General features: G+C 35.5%; 1 protein-coding gene across 1 annotated transcript in view; it reads right to left on the bottom strand.

The window, feature by feature from the left end:
• Positions 1-3,973: 3,973 nt before the first annotated feature.
• The window catches only part of LOC111056138 (inner centromere protein A), a 31,816-nt gene continuing 12,039 nt past the window's right edge, over positions 3,974-23,750 (bottom strand). The window contains exons 4-9 of the mRNA XM_039424080.1: positions 17,324-17,427; positions 13,290-13,480; positions 11,853-12,731; positions 10,014-10,080; positions 8,272-8,473; positions 3,974-5,654 (exon numbers count right to left, since the gene is read on the bottom strand). Coding sequence (XP_039280014.1) covers positions 5,482-5,654; positions 8,272-8,473; positions 10,014-10,080; positions 11,853-12,731; positions 13,290-13,480; positions 17,324-17,427 — 1,616 coding nt within the window. The 3' untranslated portion in view covers positions 3,974-5,481. The remainder of the gene's footprint in view (positions 5,655-8,271; positions 8,474-10,013; positions 10,081-11,852; positions 12,732-13,289; positions 13,481-17,323; positions 17,428-23,750) is intronic.

Below are 23,750 nucleotides of genomic sequence, written 5' to 3'. Positions count from 1 at the left end.
TATAACTATATATATATAAAAGTATGTCCTGTGTCTGGCAAGTCCTGTGGACTTGCTTCCACATTTACATAGTACTTAATATCCCTTCTCTCATTTCCCTCAACGTTAAACACCATGCTACAATTCCATCCTAACTTTTTTTGCAATTACTGGCTCCAACAAATTCATTTCCATTCCAAAAATCTCTCCAAATACATAAGTAATGTTGAATTCCTCTCCACCTGCAAACTTCTTCAAATACCTCCAAATGGTTTATCAATACAACTCCCACTATCTGGTCTTTCTCCCCAATTCCAGCCACCTTTGTTCAAATTCCAACATCAGATTTCACTGCAGTTTCTTGATATTGTTCATGAACAGTACACTCTATCTGTCAACTCCCATCTTGGTCAACTTATGTCTTTTGTCAAACTGATTAATCTTTACAATGATCCTTCCCTATCCAATATTTGTGTTGAAATCCTCAAAAATCAGATTGTGCTCTAGAGAAAAACAGAAACTCTCACCTTGAAAAACTTTCTTCCCTGTACAAATCTCACTTCCAAAATAACCTGCCTCTTCAAATGCATCATTCCAACATTCCCAACCCCCCCCCTCATCAGTGACAAACCCAGCCTTGCCTCACTCTTGAACCTACCACCACCCTGCCATATTCCGCCCTCCTTACCCAAACGTTTGCCCCAACAATCTACATCTCCTTCAATCCATCGAGAAAACGTTGAAAATCCCACTGTCCTCAACCTATTCTCAAGAAACCTTTCACCTACTGATCAATCAGTCCTCAACAAGGGTCTCTCTTTTGCCCCAACTCCCAAACTTAATGCCATAAACCTTCTCTCTGATACTGTTCACTTCACAAGATATCTCAGATGGCAAGTATACTTCAGTGGCAACAACACTTCTGACCCTTCTTGCCCTCCCCCCTCGACTACTTTTCTGACCAAATCATCAAAAAGTTTGCTCCAAAATCCAATCGTGAACTCAAGTCTCTCCCAGCCAACCACCCTGTTGAAATCTTCTGCAATTTACTCATGAACAAAGTCAGCTCTATAAAAATCATTGAATCCCTCACTCCAACCCCCAACCTCACACCCCAAGAGTTCAAATCCATCAAAGACCTTCGCTCTGACCCCAGTATTTTCATCACCAAAGCTGACAAAAGCTCAACTGTAGTCTTACTGAACACCACAGATTACATCAATGAAGCCAACCGGCAACTCACCAACCCTGAACAGTATCAACTCCTGCCTTCTGACCCTACTCCACAAATCCAAAAGTCTTCAAATTTCTGATGCAATACGGTCCATCTGAAGCCTCTCGGACTCAGACATCAACATCCTTTCGCCAGACTCTCCCAGCACACCACACTTCTATCTTCTTCCAAAAATTCATAAATAAGGCAATCCTGGTCGTCCCATTGTTTCAAGCATAAATAGCCTAACTGAACGAATCTCTGCCCTTGTTGATTTCCACCGCCAACCCATTGTTGCCTCCCTACCCTCTCATATCAGAGACTCCTTCCACTTCATAGATATCCTGAGAAACACAACCCTTCCAACTGACCAACAACTCCTTGTTACCATTGATGTAGCCTCCCTCTACACTTCCATCCCCCATTCTGAAGGCTTAAAATCCCTTGAGCATTTCCTTTCCTCACGACCCACACCCTCCACCCCTTCAACCACCTTCCTAGTAAACCTTGCCAAACTGGTGCTCACAAGCAATGCCTTCAGGTTTCAAGATAAATATTATCTTCAATCCAAGTGTACAGCCATGGGCACCAGGATGGCACCATCCTATGCAAACCTATTCATGGGCCTCCTTGAACAGGATTTCCTTTCCAAACAAACCCTATCCCCCCTCCTGATATGGCTCCATTTCATTGACGACATATTCCTCATATGGCCTCATGGACATGATACCCTCTCCCACTTCCTCAATCAACTCAACTCCAACTACTCTGTCTCCTTCACCTGGAATATTTCTGAATCCTCCATCAACTTCCTAGATGTCAATGTAATCCTTTCCAACTCCAATACTTTATCCACCATTACTTTCACCAAATCCACCCACACCCAACAGTTCCTACACTTTGAGAGTTGCCATCCCTACCACATCAAAAGATTCCTCCCACGTTCCCTCTCAATCCGAGGCCAAAAACTTTGCAGTGATCCCCACCATCTTGACCAGTACCTCAAAAAACTCCGCCAATCCCTCCTGAAATGTAACTATCCTGAAAGGTTGTTACAGAAACAAATCTCCTACAAAACTGGCACTAATCCAACCACAAAAAATTCCCAAATCCCACAAACTCCAAAGCTCTGTACCACCTACTTCCCTGGAATCGAAAACCTCAAACCTGTCCTTAATGATCTGTTCCATGTCGTCTCCTTCAATCCTTCTACCAAACACCTTTTCCAGCAACCACCCAACCTCATTTATAAGCAACCTCCCAACCTCAAGAAAATTTTCAGTAAAAACAAATCACTCACCTCTGATGAAATCTCAACTCCACCTGGTACCCTACCTTGCAAACGCCCCTGCTGTAAAACCTGTCCTATCACTGATTCTTCCATCTCCTTTACCAGTCCTATCACCAACTACACTCACCAAATCCATCAATCCAGTAATTGCATCTACCTCCTTTCCTGCAACTTCTGTCCTGCCTTCTACATAGGTGAAACTGCCACTGCCCTAAACCTCTGGATCAACAATCACAGGGCTTCCTTTAAAAATAATACTTTCCTACCCATGGCTCTGAGCATAAGAACTTTGGCCAATGCTTCAAAGTCAAAGTCCTTGCCACCCTCCCTCCCACAGATGTCAAGATGAAAGAATTGGCTTTTATTTGGGTGCTTGGAGCTGCTTCCAGTCCTGGTCTCAACAGACAGCAATAGTACCATAGCTATCAACTCTACACCAACTGTTCAATTAAATTGAAATAATTTCATCATATAATAAATTTCACAGCTATCAAATATATATTAAATTTTCAATAAAACAAAATTCATTCAAGTTCAATTCTACCATTCCTTTCTCCAATTTTAGTCTAATTCTTTTTCTATTTCTAATTTTAAATCTCCTCTTTTTCATCAATTCATAAGCTTTACCTTTCCTTATACATAACCCACTCAAATCTTAAATCTCCCGTTTGTAACCGCCCCCTAAATACCCCCACCCCCATAATATCCCCTGACTCTGTACCCTTTTCTTTCCATCCGTCTGCACCGCGAAATCTGTGGTTTCTACTGCTACAATTGACTCTCCGTGCTCTGTGGCTGTACCACTCTCTGCTCGGTTGAGAAAGGGAACACACTTCCCGAAAATTTCCGTTTCTAATGTAAGTTTTTAAGTGTTTTCAATCTATTTATGTCTTGTGTGTCCTGTTTTAATTCATATTACAAACTTTAAAGTGTTTTCTGTTATGTGCTATATATATATATATATATATATAAATAAATTTATATTATAAAACTATACCGAAAATAACACTTTAAAGTTTTATAATATAAATTGAAACAGGATACATACAACATGGATAGATTAAAAACTGAAGACTTCACTTCCTGTTTGATTGACAAAAGGGGCCCAGCTCCCGAAAATTTTCGTTTAAATGTAAGTTTTTAATCTATCCGTGTCGTATGTATCCTGTTTCAATTTATATATATATATATATATATATATATATATATAATTGAATTAAAATACAAATATCCTATTATATTATATATACACACAGAAATTGCTCGCTTAATATGATAGGATATTTGTATTTTAATTCAGCCAATGCATGCAATGCATGCAGACCTTAAATCATCAAAATTCCTGAATTATTGCAAAAAATGAGTAGGCATTGTTTTTCTCCTCTGCTCAGAGTATAGCATTACTGTTCATGACTACGACACTTGGTAACTATTTTCTTGAATGACCATTTCATGGGTAAATTGGAAACCTGTGAAAAAAAATTGGAAACTAGACATTATAATATTTTATTACCCTCTATAAATTATTAATGTTTACAAGATAAAAACAAACTCAACTAAAATGATAAGTAATTAAATGTACAACAAATTTATTTTCAACTCCTGACGGAGTTCTGGCACTTCAGAATGAATAACAAACTACAGGACACCATGGTTGGACCATCATCAATCATGGCAGAGCTAGGCCTACAGTTTTGCCCGCTATTTTACAAACATGCGGATTTCCATGGTTTATGGTTAATTCACCGGACCTTGATTAAAATCCAGTTGATGGGATAAAAATCTATCACGTTCTATTCATCTAATTTATTTCTAATTCCACAATAATATATTTTTACAAGTATAAATTTATAAAGTCTATCTTCCACCAAAGGGAGTTTAATTCGCTCCCGCTTTTGATTGAAGATTACTATAATTATTATTAATATTAACGTTTTTGATGTATAATAAAATAAAAAACAAGTAAGATGGCTGTTTCTGACTGAGATCAGATAATGCAATAATTCACACTGCAAGCTCAACTCAATATTGAATAACAAAAACAAGGAGCTCTGCAATCATATTCGCCTTTTAATCATCATTTCTCTTGGCTTTGTCGTTTACATCTCTCTTACATATTTTTTGTTTCTATTTTGTGTTGATCATGTTTTAAAAGACTCATAAATATAGAAGTTGTACAAGGCATTCCCAGATTATGGTTTCTTTTCTCATTTGAAGTTAATAACAAATGACGATGGAAAAAAAACAACAGTACAACTGCATGATTTTGACAATGATGAAGTTTCTTCAATGGTGAATAATATTTACTCCTCATTTTGAATATCTGAACTCGAATTAAAATACTTCAATTCTGGATTTTTTTAAAGAGAATAAAAATATTCATAATGAACATCTCAAAACAGTCTATAATCTATTCTGAATGTTCATGCCCAATTTAATATAATTTGAATCGCATTCTGAAAATGAACTAAAATTTTGAAAACAAAGAATTCACCAATAATACAACAGCAAAGAGATGAAGTAGTTATTATAATATATATATGTAGGCCTATAATCTATTATAATATAGAATTGGATAGTGAAATGAAACTGAAATAGATGAATCAATCCTAAAAACATCAGTTGAATCAAATCAGTGGTTACAACGTTGATTGGTTTAACAAAAACCAATTCAAACAATAATCATTTTTCACTTGATAACATGAAAACCGTTGTATGGAAAACATTTATTCAACATCTAAATTCTCACCTATTGAGTAAGAATTAGTAAGATTTTTACTTCAATTTATTAGTTATTTATAGATGGAAGAATACAATGAAAGAAATATGGTTTCGACAAGTGCATAAAACGTTTTTTAGAAAATATAATTGTTTGTAGTGGTTTATACAAGAAATATGGCAAATTAACAATTCAGTTCAAGCCATAAAAGTTTATACAAGTAGTCTAAATCTTTAAAACCTATCGACCAATCAAGAAAATTAAAATATTCTAATAAAACTAATAGTTTAGATTAATGGGCGTATGCCAGACTGCACTGGAGGTTCTTGGTCGCTTAATTTTGTTGACGTAGCCGAGAGTTCTGTAGGGTTCGGTGTCACAGCCCATCGCAAACTGCAGCATTTCCAGGGGCAGTTGACTTTGAATCTCCACAATTTCTTTCAACTCGGAAGCTGTAAAAAAAAGAAAAAATTAAGGAAGATTTCTCACGATATTACTTTGAACTGAAGAAATACGTTTTTATTAAGCCCATACAAGTATATTTATATGAATTATGAGTTGAGGAAAGAGGTTACCCGAATAAATTAATACAAAATGGGAATCGAAACCAAGACTGGCGCAGCGATAGCATACTCTATACCACTGGGCTTCGCCGGCTCGCCAAATACTTGACTAATTATATTTTTCCCAATATATGTTGAACAACAAATCTGTGGAATCGTATCGAAAAGAACCACTGTCAACAAAATGATGTAATATTTTTACTATAATTTAAATTATTACTGAATTACAAAATGATGAATGATAGGATTTGAAAGATGTTACATATCTATGATTACCATTGGCAGCACAACACTTTCGTTAATAGTTTTATTAATTAAGACTCACTGCCAACCCAGAAACCTAAACGTACATCAGATGATGAACAAACAACTAGCTAATCTTTTCGATCATTGGGTAAAACTATATTTTCAAAATAAATTTTCAGTTGTCGATTCACACTTTCAGCAAGCTTTCTCATTGATGAAACTTAAGGTGGATTTTCGTTTATGCATGATTCGACGACTACGGAAGAATAGTTTAGGCGTTTTTGGGAATGTTCTCCAATTTTTTTAATGAAAGCTACCTTTTATTTCCTTTGGTAAAACAATCAATGTTTGGGTATAATATTGATTCATGGGAAAAGCGCCTTACTTCTATAGAAGATATTTCTACATTTAGGAAAGCAACAATGTGTGTACACACATGTTTATCAGACATGTCCTGTCGTTAGTGGCCAGCCTTAGGAGAAAAGTCTGAGCATGCGCAGAACTCGTGTTGGGTGAGGTTAAAGGCCGAATAAAAGTTGAAAAATTGAAGGGATCGTTTAGAGCTAGATTATGATTTTAAATTACGGATATTATAGAACGGTTAGGGGGTTAAGTTCTGCTTTTAAACAGTTATCGGATGATTGAAGTAATTTAGGTTAAACATTGGGGTTTAATTAGTAATTGAGGTTTTAAACAGTAATTAAAAGGTTTAGTAAGGTTGTAGAGGATTAGGCTTTAGTAAGAAAAGAATGCTCAGTAATGGTCTGCCTCAATGTTCAGCCCTCTCACCCACCACTCCTATTTAGTCTGTAGACACCTTACTCGCCCAGTTTGAGGTCCAGGATCTTTGCATATGCTGATGACATCACAAGAGAAGACAATGAAAGACACTGAACTCAATCTCATAGAGGATTTCAAAGACATGGCAGAATATTTCAGACGATGGAGACTTAGACCCTACCTTAACAAAACTGAAGTCTGCCTTAACAAAAGTCTGCTGCTTTCCCACCTAAGCAATAGGGATGCCAATAAGAAACTTGACATTTAGGCTCAACTCACACTTACGCGACTCAAGTCGAGAAGAGACTCAACTCTAGTCGAGAGCGTGTGTTTCCAAATGGTGACACTCAGACCAGTCGATTCTAGTCTCCGCGACGTCATCATTTGAAAACTCATGCTCTCGACTTGAGTCGAGTCTCTTCTCGACCTGAGTCGCGTAAGTGTGAGTTGAGCCTAAGTTTGAGAGTGAGCCTCGAGTCACAACTTCAGCCCAAAATATTTGGGTGTCACGCTGGATAGAACTCTGTCATTCAGACATCATCTTGAAAAGACAGCTGCAAAGACAACTGAGGACCAGAAACAACATCATGGACAAAAGCTGTGTGGAACCTCAGCCAGCACTCTTAGATGGTCAAAGCTGACGATCCCTGACACTCGAATTGGTCTACTCAGCAGCAGAGTACTGTGCTCCAGTGTGGATGAAAGGCATTCATATGAAAAAAGGTTGACACTCAACTGAACAGCACAATGAGGATGATATCTGGTAAAAGATCCACTTAACTGTATTGGTTACCAGTCCTGAGAAATTTTCCCTCCACCTGGACTCCGCAGATCTAGTGCGCTGCTGAGAGAATTCAATCATATAGAGTATAGAGTAATAACTGCCTATACACCAGGATATTCCAGCTTTGAGTATGAATAGACTGGTGTCAAGACGCCCATCTTTGATGAAAGCCAAAGAATTTGAGATGGAGAAATTCTCAACTGTTGAGAGGTGGATAACTCCCCACTCAGTGTGTGTATGAGCTATCCCATTGGGGAGAGTGTAGCTGGATTTAATCTCAGTAGGCAGGACTGGCGTAGAATTAATAGAATTCGGTCGATATGCGGCAGCACTCTATGACTGTGGAGTGAGAAAAATTCAAATAGTGACTGTGGCCCGACAGACAGTAAAGCATATAGTGAGACACTGTCAAGGTAGATCATACCAAGGAAATTTCAAGGATTTTATTGTGTTGACAGAGGAAGCAGAGGATTATGTGAGAAACATGAGTATTCGCCTCTATAATGCTGACAAGGATGGACTTTTTAGTATTTCAAACCTAGAATAATGTACGTAGTTGTTTAGGTTTTAATATTTTGACAAAGGATGAATTTTATTTTTAAAAATAAGCTATAATTAGATAAGATGTCATACGCTAAATGAATAATAGAGGTTGATGGCATGCGCAGAAGAAGTAAATGATGAGTAATGACTGACATTTGGCCCATACGGGCACGATCTTCTTGGGATTGGACTCGTCATCGCTGCTGTCGCTGCTGGCCGCCTCGTCGATGCCATAGTCGTCCACCGTCTTCGGCTTCTGCGGCTCGCGTTCGTCGCGCGGCGGCGTCATGTTGTACTGGCCTGACGAGAACGTCGTGTTCTTCAGCTGATTCACCACCGGATGCACCACCGGCTTCTGCAAACAATTACATCATCAATCAAACACTGTTTTTCTGAAATAAAACTTTTTCCAATAAAAGTATCAGTACAGGGGTGCCACGAGAGGTTTAACAGCCTAAGATCATAGACTCTAAATGAAATTTTCAACAAAAAATGTCGAGTAAAATTTTCTTATATAGATCTTAGGTTTTGAGATGAATCGATTTTTTGTTAAATGTCAATAACTAGAAAACTACTAGTCAAAATCAAATTCTAAGGATATGATTGAAAAGAGGAAGAAATTTCCAAAACGATTCATATAAATTGTTCTTTTGTTTCATGTTTTTAAACTTTTTATGAGCTCCAAACTGTTTGAAATTTGGCTTTAAACTCGACAAAGGAACAAATCTTATTGGAAATTTCTTCTTCTTCCAACCATATACTTAGAATTTGATTTTGACTGATGGTTTTCTAGTTATTGACATTTTTTTTAAATATAGAAAATTCAATACCTATACGGTATCTCAAAAACTAAGGTTGATATAACAAAATTTTATTGGACATTTTTTGTTGAAAAATTCCATTTAGAATTCATGATCTTAGGCTGTTACACCATTTGTTGGACATCTGTATAATAAGTAAAGTTAATTCGAATGGCTTTTTGTTAATTTTGAGTCCCTTGCGAGAAGATCCCTCCTGGCCTGAATTATAATTTAATTTGTCAATATTACTTAGCTGTTTAACGTGCCCATCCGATTGCACTGAGTAACCGGTTAAAAACGTTTGGTCATAACTTTGAAATCGGGATCTGTCTGTAATATATTAAACAATATTAATAATCTTCTGTCTAGCTGGATTTAAAAAGGCTGTAAGTTGAATATCTGCATAGTGCTGTTCTATTTTTATTAATTCAACATAATATTCAACTCAATGCTGATAATATTCAGTTTGAAATGGCCAAATCTGATACTGTCTCTTTTATTTTTAATGTTTTTGACCACTTTAAGATAGACGGGGTGTACACAGTCACTGTTTTTGTGAAAGGTGAAATCTTTGAAGAGATATTACATACAGCAATCCTTACATAACCTCTATTTGACCAATCAATAAAAGAATGCGAGAGGTTTTAGACTCTGGTTCTACTTTGTTTCTATTGTGCTATTGCTGCTAAAACTTATTACAAATACATGTTGATCATAAACCAAGCTCAAGCAACGTTTCCTAATAGAAAGGCTGAGTAAATTAAATCCAACTGAGATGTGAACAACTCAATAGTAATCAAATTGAGCGTAATTTATTAGTATTGAATAATTTATATTGCTGAAGTGGGTGAATAATATAAGTGGTATGTAGTTGAAGTTTATTCTATAAAAAATATTTGTGATTTTAATTACAATACTGTGTGAAACAGTTCCACCGGCGATTGATTATTCAACATCATGTGCCCGATATTAGAGAAAATTGAAGTAGTGTTTTGTAAATTTTGTTAAAGGAAATATACAGAAAACTTTGCATGCAGAATATTAAAGTTAATTTATTGGATCAATTACTAGTAAAAATAGAAAATGGTCACTTACAACTGGAGGTTTAGCAGTTTGATTTGGTTTCAAATTTTCCTTAGCATCTGCTGCTTTATGTTGTGCTCTGCAAAAAAATTAAAATTTAAAGATTAATCAAATAAAATGATCAATAAGAAAAAATAATAAGAACTGTAGTTAGTTACTAAAAGCTATTCATTACCGATGCGTTTACAATTTCTTTTTTACCTAATAAATGATTCAATGATATAATATTAATTATTCATTTATCCATCGTAACTTATTGATATTGATAGTTTACAAATAATATTAAATATTGTGTTTCTTCTAGTAAATTGTTAAAACCCCCCATTTAGCTTATTGGTCAGATTTGGTAAAAGAGCTTTTGAGTAGTTGGAAAAATATTTTCATTCATGTGAATGTGGTTGAGAGCAAATGAAGTTTGGTATCTATATATATAAAAATGAAATGGCACTCACTCACTGACTGACTGACTGACTCACTCACTCACTCACTCGCAGAACTAAAAATCTACCGGACCAAAAACGTCCAAATTTGGTAGGTATGTTCAGTTGGCCCTTTAGAGGTGCACTAAGAAATCTTTTGGCAATATTTTAACTCTAAGGGTTTTTTTAAGGGTTTAAAGTTTGTCTTTTAGCATGTATATTCTTCTTCTCCCAATCTCTTAATTATAATTGAAATTTCCATATCATATGTTACTATAGAACTATAATCTAGATAGAGTACCTCTTCGAAACAGTTGTTAACTGGCAACTAAATTAATAATTTTGTCAGGTTGGCATTAAGTTGAGTTGACTTTGTTAGGTTGGCATCAAGTTGAAGATTTAAGTGCATTTATCGCGGAGAAATTGATTAGGCACTGCTACTTCAATCCTGGGAATATTATATCACTGGCCGTCAGGCTCGCTTCGCTCGCCATATCCGTTTAGCCAGACGTTTAGTCTGGACCCCGACTGGATTGTCCTAACATATGATAAAAACGCTCAAATGAAAAATGCAGGCGAGCGAAGCGAGCCTGCTGGCTAGACGGATATGGCGAGCGAAGCGAGCCTGACGGCTAGTCATGAATATTAATCAACGGAGTTTCTAAATTACTCGTGGTCTATTTAATCCTCTGTAATATAGCCGATTATTTGCCATGACTTTTCAATCATGTAATATAATTTGTAATGTAATTTTCACAATCCGAGAGAACCCATTGTTTAAAAAAATAAAAGTGTCGACGACGGTGAAAATTCCTAACAAGTAAAAGTTGGATTAGAAAAATATGTGCCTCTTGTCAGCCTATTACGAGGATGGGACTTGGAAAAGGTCTCAAATACAGCGAGATAGAGCCGGGCGCGTTCATCTGTTGTAGATAGATCCAGGTCCCGTCCTCGTAACCGACTGCCATGAGGCATACATTTTACTAGACCATATGAATTTTCACAGTCGACGAAACTTGATTTTTCTTAAACAATGTGATCTCTCGGATTGTGGAAATTCATGACATACATAATCAGCTAAATTACAAAACTGACAATTATGGCAAATATTTGGCTTCATTACAGAATATGGAATGGAACACGTGTAATTTAGAAGCTCCGTTGAAGAATATCCATGATATCAACTTACATTATATATCTTCATTTGTATTCATATGAAATGGGGGTTTTTAATTATCGGCTACATTACAACACTGTGATTATTATCATACATAGAAGCCTTTGCAACATATAAAAGTCATATGACTGTAATGGGGCCCTAAGCCTTTTTTGTTGAGAAACGCATAATTCAACAAGGAATGCACAAAGATGTTTACGAGATTTCTATATCTGAATAGTATAGATGAATAAAGGCTAATTGATGTTTACTTACTTGGAGTTGGCTTCGGCAGCGGCCTCCTTCTTCTTAGCAGCGCTGGCCTGCAGCAATTCTTCTCTCTTCTTTGCATCCATCTCGCGTTTCTTGTTGAGCTCTTCGTGCTTCTTCTTGATAGCCTCCTGCTTCGACAGCTTCTCCTGTCGTTTCTTCTCCAACGCCAACTTCTTCAATTTATCCTGTTCTTTCTTTTTGGCAGCCGCTTCTTGGATTTTCGCCAGCTTCTCTTCTTGTTCCTTTTCTTTTTTCTCCAGTTCAGCTTTCCTGGCCTCCTCAGCACGACGAGCTGCCTCCTCTTCAGCTTTCTTAGCTGCAAGTTCGGCAGCTACCTTGGCGGCTTCTTTCTCTTCAGTTGCCTTTCTCGCCTCTTCAACTTTCCTTGCTTCCTCGGCCTTTCTCTCTTGCTCAGCCTTTTCTCGCGCCAATTGTTTCTCCCTTGCTTTCTGTGCCATCGTTTCTCTGTCCACTTTTGGCTCAGGTTCGGATTCATCATCAAGGCACACTCCATTCAACTTCTTATGAAGATCCTTCCTTATTTTTGTCCGTCCGACTCTGGGCTTCACAAATACCTCCGTTTCCGCAGAGGTGCTTGCATCATCATTGGCCATCGTTTGTTTGATCATATTTCTTGTTTTTGTTCGGGTTACGCGTTTCGTAGTGGTTGTTGTCGTGCTTTCGACTACGTTGTTCTCTACCTCGACCGACACAACTGTTGTTGCACTTTCAACAAGCACATTGTTGTTGACATTGTCGAGCGACGATGTGGCCGCCACACACTCCACCGCTCCTTCGTTCCTTCTGCTTGGAGTCAATGCAACTTGTTGCTCCTTGGTCATCTTCTCGAACTGTTCTGTCCTCTTTTTCACCAAGTTCATCCTGTAATTTCCAAACATATAGAAGTTACAAAAAACAATTCAAACTATGGAAAAGCATGATGAAACTGCAATTTAACACTAACCAATGAATCATTTTTTCGATTTAGGTTCTACTGGTTTTGGTTATAACCTAAACAAAATGACCCATTCTACTCAATTACTGATTTTCAAGTAAAGGAGTTTACCAGAGATTGAAAGTAATTATTGTGTAACAACCGAAACCGGTAACTGGATTTTTGATAAATCTGTAGTTTGGCAATATCTAGTCTTTCTATGCAGTATGATATCAATTAGGCTGACCATAGTGATGTGAATTGAAAGTGAACTAATGATACTTTGCAAAAAAACGAGAATGTTGAGATAATGTGTTCAAACTTGCTTTATAAGCTAGGATACCTGGTATAATCTTGAGGATAATTGGATTTTTCAACTGAGATACGTCAACCGAGATGGATCTTTTTATTTTCTGTATCTCAGTAGAGCATAAATCTATGTTTGGTCACTCCTCATAGGTTAATTTTAATACAAATAATCAAAGATAAGTATGTAGTATGCTTACTGATCGATGGCGCCGATAGATTTCTCGACGGCACTGGCCATGGCAGTGGTCGTGCTATCCGGATTCTTTTTGATAACTTTTGTGCGGTTTGTTTTCGGCCATTTGAAAGTTCCCGACAGCGATTCGCCGGCTGACGGACGGCGCAGCTTCACAGGCATATGCAAATTCTTCTTTATTTTCAAGTCGGCGGTCTGCAAATACAAACAATAACTATAGTCTTATAACTGAATAGAAAAAAATTCCCTTCGGTATACTACTATAAATGTATTTTATAAACATTAATCGCTAATAAATTAGTGAGATTCAATTTATAAAGTCAGCACCTGATTAACATTAGTTTGCTACTTCTCTGTCATCAGACAAAGTGAATAGCTCTATCCTTTTCCAACTCCGCACGGTTGCTAAAACGCTATTGAAAAAGTTGAATAAAATGTTTTTATTTAGTTTAAGATAGTATCTAATATGAGTTTAGAATAATAGGCTATAGTTAATTTCTATCAAGGCCAGCAGTCTTCCCTATCTTCTGCAATGTTAACTCATGTACCTTTTTCTCAGAAACCATTCTAGCTACAGACACGAATTTTGGCACACTGGTTCATAGTTAATATTATGGAGACTTTCAACCAGTTCATATCACCTTATAAAAATGTTATGATTTTTTAAAGAAAATCCTTATAAAAAGTGAATAATTTTACTCAAAATTGACCATAATATGTAAATCAATTAGTATATTTCAATAATCTCTGGTTAAAATGTTCAACTAAATTATATTGATGACTCTGTGAAATTTCATCACTGTGACATGGAGGGTTTTTGAGAAAAAGGCACACAAAGTTTAAAAAATACGTTTTTGAGATAATCGCTTGCGAAAAAATATTTTTATAAAAATTTACATTAATTTAATGCCGGTGCGGAAAAATTTGACGCGTATGTTGTTTTTATTTTTTATCTCATCAAAAAACATTGATAAATACATATTGTTATACATCGTTACAAAGAGGAAAAAGTAAGCTATGGAACTGTACTAAAATCGAAAAATCGATATTTTCATCGATTTTCACTGGACTATACTGGCCTTAAACTATGAAGAGATATAAATAATGAACTACCACAATATTAATTTATTCTCAATTATGAAAATTTATTATTAAATCACGAAAAGATATATTTTCTTAATAACCTGATATATTTGAGTTTTAATTGATTATTATCAACAATAATAAACAATTAAATATTATATGAGATAAAAAGCAATTACTTGAATTACAGCTATCTACTATGAAAGCTGTGGAAATGGAAAATTGACTCCACCGTCCCAACACTTCCACTGACTTATAATGTAAATCTCATTATAAATAAGACATAGATACAAACTACGATAAATAGTTCAATACACAGACTAAATTGACTTTGAATAAAATATTTAAAATGTATTCAATAAATGAATGTTATAGTAGCATTTTTAAGCAACGACGATAAAGTTTAGGTTTGTGGTTGGGTGGCGACGAGCTCAAGAACTACCGGGGCAAATACATTAAACAACTATAATTCAGAGTAAATAGCCTGCGCTCACTTAAATTCATTATTTTAATGTTAATGCCACAATCACTGCAAAAGTAAGAGCAAGTAGTCACAAGATATTTCATTTCACATAGATTACTTCAACTAAGATGTCCTTGTTGGAATTTGACACAATTTCCTGGACAAATGACAATGATTATCCAATAGACAGCAAACATTAGATCCGCACAAAGAAGAATACGTCAACTCAAGTGATTTGTACTCTTATTTTAATAATCATTTCAGCATATAACATGCTACCTTATTTTTTATTGACCTTAGTTGTTTCGAACTCAAGAAAAAGTCTTTTACATTGAAAAAAAAATATTTTTATGACTTTTATTGACCAGAGATCCTTTTGAATGTTCTGTCTTGCCAAATTACCAAATGTCACTTACTATATTATACAATCACGTTTATAGGATAGGATAAGCAACTGATTTTCTATTTAACAATAAAGTACAAAATTAATAAAAACAATTTCTTAACAGAAAAAACAACTAAAAACACATTATTTTGTAACTGTATTCAAATAATGATAAAAAAAACAGAAAACACTACTAAATTCCTGAAGACTAATAGAATATTATTTAGATCTAAAGGTGCGTACAGACTTTCGCTCTGCTCCGCAACCGAACGTCACTCCAGCAGAGCGATTGATGATCGACCGGCGAGCAAGAGTCAGTCGTTCGACCGGGGAACGCGAGAAAATCCAACATCTTCCATAACGTTCATGATGGGTGCGTGGGCGGTGCGACTGTGGTTCGATGGTGGTACGAGGGAGGAGCGTGCTCGGTGCTGGTTGGAAGCGCGAATATGTGTACGCAGCTTAAGACTTTCACAACAATTAAATGCAAAATTTAAAATTCATGAAAGCACACAAGAAATGCAATTGTTTCAATAAAAATTTATATTTAAAATTAAAATATAAATTATAAATAATAAATAAATTAATTTATAATTATATAAATATTATAATATAAATTTATATTTAAAATTTTAATTAATCTGAATAAAAATAAATATACCCAAGATCCACAAACCTGATGTACCTATTCGACCTCTAATTAACCACACACAAGCCCCGGCCCACAACCTAGCAAAACATCTAGATAAAACAATAAGACAATATATAACATTCCATGAACACACTGCTGTAAAAAACAACATAGAACTAACAAACAAAAAAATCCTGATTCCACATAATTCAACATTGGCTTCATTTGACATCTCCAATCTGTACACCAATACAGGAGACAATAAAATACCTAGAAGATATGCTACAATCAAACAACACCCCACAGGACATTATGCAAGAAATAATAACTCTAACCAAACTTGTAACCTCACAAAACTATTTTGAATTCAATAGTAAATTTTATTTTCAACCCCATGGCCTCCCTATGGGATCACCCATATCTTGCATTCTAGCAGAGATTTTCATTCACACTATAGAACAAAAACACATACTACACAGCCATGATCCCAAATCACACATCCAATCCAATAGAATACTCACTTGGTTCCGATATGTAGATGACATATTAATACTATACAGGGGGAACAAACGACAACTTGAAACACTACACACCCACCTCAACCGCATACACCCAAATTTGACGTTCACAATGACAACCACAGATTACAACACTGAACTGCACACAATAAAATATATTGCACAACAAAATGGATACAAACCCTCAATGATTGACAAACTACTACAAAAAATTAGAAACAACAAGAACAATCCGCAAAACTCTGACAAATACAACACTGATAATCATACAGCATTCGTCACCCTCACATACCACAACAATAAAACTTACAAAATAGCAGCATCATTCAAGAAAATAAAATACAAGGTTGCACACAGAACAAAAAACTCACTGAAAAAACTCTTGTCCCCACACAACACCTCTCAAAATCAATACAAGAGACCAGGAATTTATAAGCTAAATTGTAAAGATTGCAGCAAATTCTACATAGGTAAAACAGCTAGAAATTTCAATATAAGATTCAAAGAACACACAAGAGCCATTACCCATCCGTCCTCCCATTCCACCTTTGCAGAACACATTATCTCCACTGACCACACACACCCTGAAATAGACAACAACCTCGAAATACTCCACTATTCCCACAAAACCAGAAAATTAAATGTACTAGAACAGTTTGAAATATACAAACACACCAAACAACAGCCAAACAATATTCTGAATGACCAAATCAACTTTTCCTCCCACACCCTGTTTGACAAACTCATTTAAATACTCCTCCATTAACCACCAAAACTCCCCTCCACCACCACCAAATTTCACCCTCATAACCTTAAACACTTCAGTTCCTGTTTGGCTTGGAAATGTGCGATACCAGCACGAAACGGACGTCGCCACTTCAAAGAATGTGAGTGCTTTTTCACTTTAAAGTTTTATAAAATTTAATAGTAATAAAATATACTTCAAAAATATTATTACCTTTGATGCTGTTCTCCTTGGACGACGGGTGGTGGTATCACCAAAATCACATCCTTCAACATTTTCATCGATAACAAATGTGGTTGTCTCATTTGCACTTTTAGCTGCAATAAAAGAAATATATATTACAAAAAATCGAATCCTAATCCAATGAATGATGCTAAAGTCATGAAACAACGAGCAGCTCTCCCACACCTTTCCCTGGAGGGACTTTCCCAACATATAGGCTACAGACTGAGCAAGACAAGGCAATGCAGTAAAAAAGTTGACCCATTATCCAAAAAATGTAATAAACTTCAAATTTGCTCGATGTGATTCAAGAAAAATTTCACCGAATAACAATAAATGAATAAATTTCCATCGTCATTAAGCAACTTTGGCATTAGAGAAAGTCAGAGCTAATACTGAATTTAAAAGTGAAGATGATATGAATAAAGTATTAAGTTTAAATTTTTTATACTTACTTCCCCATAAATAAACAGATCAGATTTCAATTGAGATTCAATGTTTTGCACGAGCATCCTGTCACAATATAATTTAATTTATATGATTTAATATAATTTAATCATTGATATCTTCACATTTTACAACAATTTCTCAAGAATAAAATTTGAATTATCAATTCTTAGAAGTAAACAAACTAAAAAATTTGCTCGTCAAATAAGGTTAAAAAACAGCTTCATAGTATTACTGTCTACAAGTGGTAAAGAAATTATTGTTTTTTACCGAGTAGTTTATTAAGATAGTATTTTATTTGCGTTTAGAATAATAGGCTATCTTCTATTATATTTATGAATATTTAATCCACAGTTCAACCCTGAGATCTCAGTAACCACTGAACCAATCTTTAAGTTACGTCAAATTAAAGGTGATGATGAGTAAGTTTGCAGAAATGCATTAAAATTTATGTTTTTTCTAAGATCCAATTATTATTTAATAATTTTTCCTTTCCACACACCCAAAACCTACAATTACTATCAAGTAATAGTAGGTATATACACACCCAACCTAAACTTGGCTGTAATGTCATTGTAGAATTTCGTCAATTTCAAACAGCTGATCATGCGTATCTATTTCAAACGGCTGATCATATAATATGTACAATTATTTGAAAATTTGCTCGGCTTACAATAATTTTATTATTATTATGAAGCAAGGCGAAACGATAGGAGCATTAGGCTAAAGCCACACAGAAAGCGGGTTGAAGCGTGTAGCAGTAACAAGCGTGTACAAGCATTGAGCAGCGCTGTTTAGCATGGCCAAACAGAAAGCAGTGTACCTATAGTGTGGTCCACGTTATAATGACAGTATTTGATCAACTTTGGTTTTGCTATCCTTGTCTATCATTCGAAAAAACCGGTGGTACTATCCTTTTCTAGGTCCACAACGATGCCAATTATGTTTTTGACAGTGTAGAAATATAATTAACAAATGCAGAGAATCGGCATCACTATTCTTCTATCTTTATCCACTGCCATTATAACATGGACCTCATTATAGCAGTATTCAGCCTTAATCATGGCTTCAGCATAGTGCTGTCCATTTAGGTTAGTTGAGTATTTTAGTAATGTCCATTAAATCATCAGGAATTGTTTTGTAGAGCATTATTATTGTACCGGTATGCCTAATCTTAAACAATATGCCGCCAGTGTTGTCACGGTTTACAAAATTATTATTATTTTTTGTAAATTTATTATTATTCTAAGAAATATTTATTAGATACATCCCACAACACAATCCTCTTAAATTTTCGGTATCGAACGACATAATAACCTTCTACAGGATAACACAAAACATTAAACACTTCTACAGCACGCTCTAAACTGAGCAGCAAAATCAAGCCGATTCAACTTTAAGCAGGATATGGCAGCAAGCGTGCGAGCAGGAGAGCCGGTCCTGCTATCTATGTGGCCACGCTCACTAGTAGTTCTGTGAACAGTAGACCTCACGCAGTATTCTCATTCACAAGTACCTGATGTCAACTGTTTTAAATGTTAACAAAATCAGTTCACGTTTGAATTTGTATTCCATAATTTATTAATATTTATGTTAATTTAAACAATGAATAGAATATATTTCTATTCCAGAATTTATATAATATTCATCCATTTCCATCTAATGAAAATTAATTTTTTTCAATCGAAAATATTATAATTTCTTCAGCATTATTTAGTTAATTTGATTATTTTTAATCACCTACTAAATTAGTTTTTTCGAATGTGAGAATATTGATACTGATGGACACGATAATAGTACCATGATAGCAAAACAAAATATTGAAACAAAAGACCTTAAAGCTGCGATTAGACCAAATTTATTAACAAAATGTTAATAACTCATTCCTTATAGATTATATTAGATTGAACATAACTTATAATACACATGATGAACATGTGTGTTTGTCAACTTGCGTTCAATCTAATCTCTATCTTCTTCTTCTTCTTCTTCTTCTCTATACTTATAAAAGGCTAAGCCCCGACAGACTGAAATCACACCACAGCCCAAACTACTGAGCCTAAAAACTTGAAATTTTGCACGATTGTTTATGGTAGCCTGAAAAATCCACTAAGAAAGGATTTTCAGAAATTTGCCCCCCTGAGGGAGCTGGGGCCCCCCCAAAATTCTGTACTTTTTAACCGCTCATTGCACAGCAAAGTCATGAGGAACTTTTTTGTTCAGCTACGAAAAAAAATTTGATATATGCAGAAAAATTTCGATCACGAGCACAGGGGGGTCCAGGAGAGGACATTTTTCGGAAATGTTGATCTCTATACTTATAAAAGGCTAAGCCCCGACAGACTGAAATCACACCACAGCCCAAACTACTGAGCCTAAATCTTCTTCTTCTTCTTCTTCTTCTCTATACTTATAAAAGGCTAAGCCCCGACAGACTGAAATCACACCACAGCCCAAACTACTGAGCCTAAAAACTTGAAATTTTGCACGATTGTTTATGGTAGCCTGAAAACATCCACTAAGAAAGGATTTTCAGAAATTTGCCCCCCTGAGGGAGCTGGGGCCCCCCAAAATTTTGTACTTTTTAACCGCTCATTGCACAGCAAAGTCATGAGGAACTTTTTTGTTCAGCTACGAAAAAAAATTTGATATATGCAGAAAAATTTCGATCACGAGCACAGGGGGGTCCAGGAGAGGACATTTTTCGGAAATGTTGATCTCTATACTTATAAAAGGCTAAGCCCCGACAGACTGAAATCACACCACAGCCCAAACTACTGAGCCTAAAAACTTGAAATTTTGCACGATTGTTTATGGTAGCCTGAAAACATCCACTAAGAAGGGATTTTCAGAAATTTGCCCCCCTGAGGGAGCTGGGGCCCCCCCGAAATTTTGTACTTTTTAACCGATCATTGCACAGCGAAGTCATGAGGAACTTTTTTGTTCAGCTACGAAAAAAAATTTGATATATGCAGAAAAATTTCGATCACGAGCACAGGGGGGTCCAGGAGAGGACATTTTTCGGAAATGTTGATCTCTTCTCTCTCTATACTTATAAAAGGCTTAGCCCCGACAGACTGAAATCACACCACAGCCCAAACTACTGAGCCTAAAAACTTGAAATTTTGCACGATTGTTTATGGTAGCCTGAAAACATCCACTAAGAAAGGATTTTCAGAAATTTGCCCCCCTGAGGGAGCTGGGGCCCCCCAAAATTTTGTACTTTTTAACCGCTCATTGCACAGCAAAGTCATGAGGATCGTTTTTGTTCAGCTACGAAAAAAAATTTGATCTATGCAGAAAAATTTCGATCACGAGCACAGGGGGGTCCAGGAGAGGACATTTTTCGGAAATGTTGATGTAAAATCACACTACAGCTCAAACTAATTGTCCTACAGACTTGAAACTTTGCACAAATATTCTTCAAACATGCTAGACGCGCACTAAGAACGGATTTTGAGATATTTTGCCTCTAAGGGTTTCAAAGGATGAAAAAGGATCCTATTAAGTAAGGTTATGAACATGATAAGGTGAGTGCCATATGGAAATGAGATAATTTATCTATTGACATGTGATATTCTAACATATGTTGTAATCATTGGAAATAACAAAATAATATGTTAGAAATTCAAAAAAGAACATCTGTTCTATTATTGTTTTCTACCTGATTCCACTCAACCTCAATAATATTGTTCTGATAATAATTGATAAATATGTTTAATATTATTATTATTATTGATATAATAAAAGTATTGTTTTGATAATTAATTATTATCATTAATATAATAATAGTATTGTTTTGGTAATCAATAAATATTTTTATTTTCACAAACTCTGTATAATTTATAATGGTGAATGTGAAACAGCTGCATCAAAGAAATTATCTCAAAAACATATGTTTAGGAAAACCATAGTTTTGAAATTCGTTTTCCTGATGCAATGTATAAGCCTTTTTAAACAGTTTTTTTGAGACTGCTAAATAAACGTCTACAGTTTTATCAATGCTGTATCGGCAATATGAAAACGCATGCAGTTAATATGTCTTTAAATAAAGGTGTTGATATCTACATGATAATTATTCTCTACCATTTTTATTTAATTAAAATTTCAAAATTATTCAAGCCTTGATAGAATGATTGACTCACTGTACAGTCAGTCGAAAATTTTAATATTGAAATAAGGGGTATTTTGGGAAGCTGAACAAAAAAGTAAGGTCCTATGCACCTTTTTGATATTATTTCTTCAAATGAAAAATGAGTTTTGTGGGTTGTCAAAACTCCCCCTGAAAGAGAACTATTCATTTTATCCTATCTTTTAGTAAAATAACAATGATTTCTGCATTGAATAACATCTATCTTGCCAACAAGAATCGAACTCTTTGTGAATTTAGATATGACCTACACTTTAGATTTATATAATTCTATTAATAAATTCATGGAAATTGAAGTATTTTTTTTCAGTTAGTTGATGAAATTGATTATGAAAAGAGAAAATGATTATAATTTTATCAATACAGAATTAGTTGAATGAATTGTCGATGTACTGAGTTCTTGGTCAACAATAATTCAATATTGGTATTTATCCAATCATTATTTTTTTCAGAAGTTATTTCATTTGAATTAGAAAATATTTATAAGCTCCTATCAATTTATCATTCGTAACAATGAATTCTTCAAAACATGAATTTAATCAAATAAAAAATTGTCCATACTTCTGTATTCATGTTCGCATGTTTTCCACTTGTGATGGATAGAAAAAATATTGTGGAGCGAGCTGCACGGCGAATTGTAATCGAGGGCTCTGATTGGCTGAAAAGTTCGTAGTGTGGTGAGGTGAGCAGTTAGAACAGAGGCAAGCGGCACGGCGAATGGTTCGGAGTACGGTACGGCGAATGATTAACAGCTGATTTTTAACATTATGAAACATATGCTCATGTTCGTTGAAAGGCAAGATGTTCGGAGGAATGCACGGTTTGCTGCGCGGTTCGAGGTTCGGTTCGGCATGTGTGGACGCACCTTTAGTTGTTACAGGACATTTATACAGATCACAGGCCAAAGCAACATGATAATTAATCTATCTTCTTCTTCTTCTTCTTCTTCTTCTTCTACCTATATCTAAAAGGCTAAGTCCCGACAAACTGAAATCACACCACAGCCCAAACGACTAAGCCTAAAAACTTGAAATTTCGCACAATTGTTTATTGTAGCCTCAAAACATCCACTACAAAAGGATTTACAGAAATCTGCCCCTTCCCCTTGAGGGAGCTGGGCCCCCCAAATTTTCACTTTTTAACCGTTCATTGCACAGCAAAGTCATGAGGAACTTTTTCGTTCAGGTACGAAAAAAATCAGATCTGTGCAGAAAAATTCCAATCAGGAGCACAGGGGGGTTCAGGAGAGGGCACTTTTCGAAAATTTTGATGTAAAATCACACTACAGCTCAAACTAATTGGCCTACAGACTTAAAACTTTGCACAAATATTCTTCAAACATGCTAGATGCGCACTAAGAACGGATTTTGAGATATTTTGCCTCTAAGGATTTCAAAGGATGAAAAAGGATCCTATTAAGTAAGCTTATGGTAAGGTGAACTCCATTATGGAACTGAGATAATTGACACATGATATTCTAACATATGTTGTAATCATTGGAAAGCTTAAAACAATTTCATCAATTAGCTGATCGAATTGATTTTGCGTTGATTGAGAGCGCGAGCTTACCACGTGTTTGTTCCATCATTGTATGCTTGGCCAGTTCGGTTTGCGCCTTCTATCAGCTGTATATGGAGTCTTATACACTCCGATTAGAACAGAGCACAAAGATTTTCTTTGTTTAGGAGTTTGTTGATAACTCTTTTTTCAAATTCAAATTTTATTGTCATCAAAAATCACATTGAAAACTTTCTTAATAGACAACAAGATTACAGGAACAAAATGTCAAATATATACCTACATTTATTTGTAGCACGGCCA

Source organism: Nilaparvata lugens, chromosome 3 (assembly GCF_014356525.2).
Source record: "Nilaparvata lugens isolate BPH chromosome 3, ASM1435652v1, whole genome shotgun sequence".
Lineage (NCBI taxonomy): Eukaryota > Metazoa > Arthropoda > Insecta > Hemiptera > Delphacidae > Nilaparvata > Nilaparvata lugens.
This window is presented reverse-complemented; position numbering and strand designations above follow the sequence as displayed.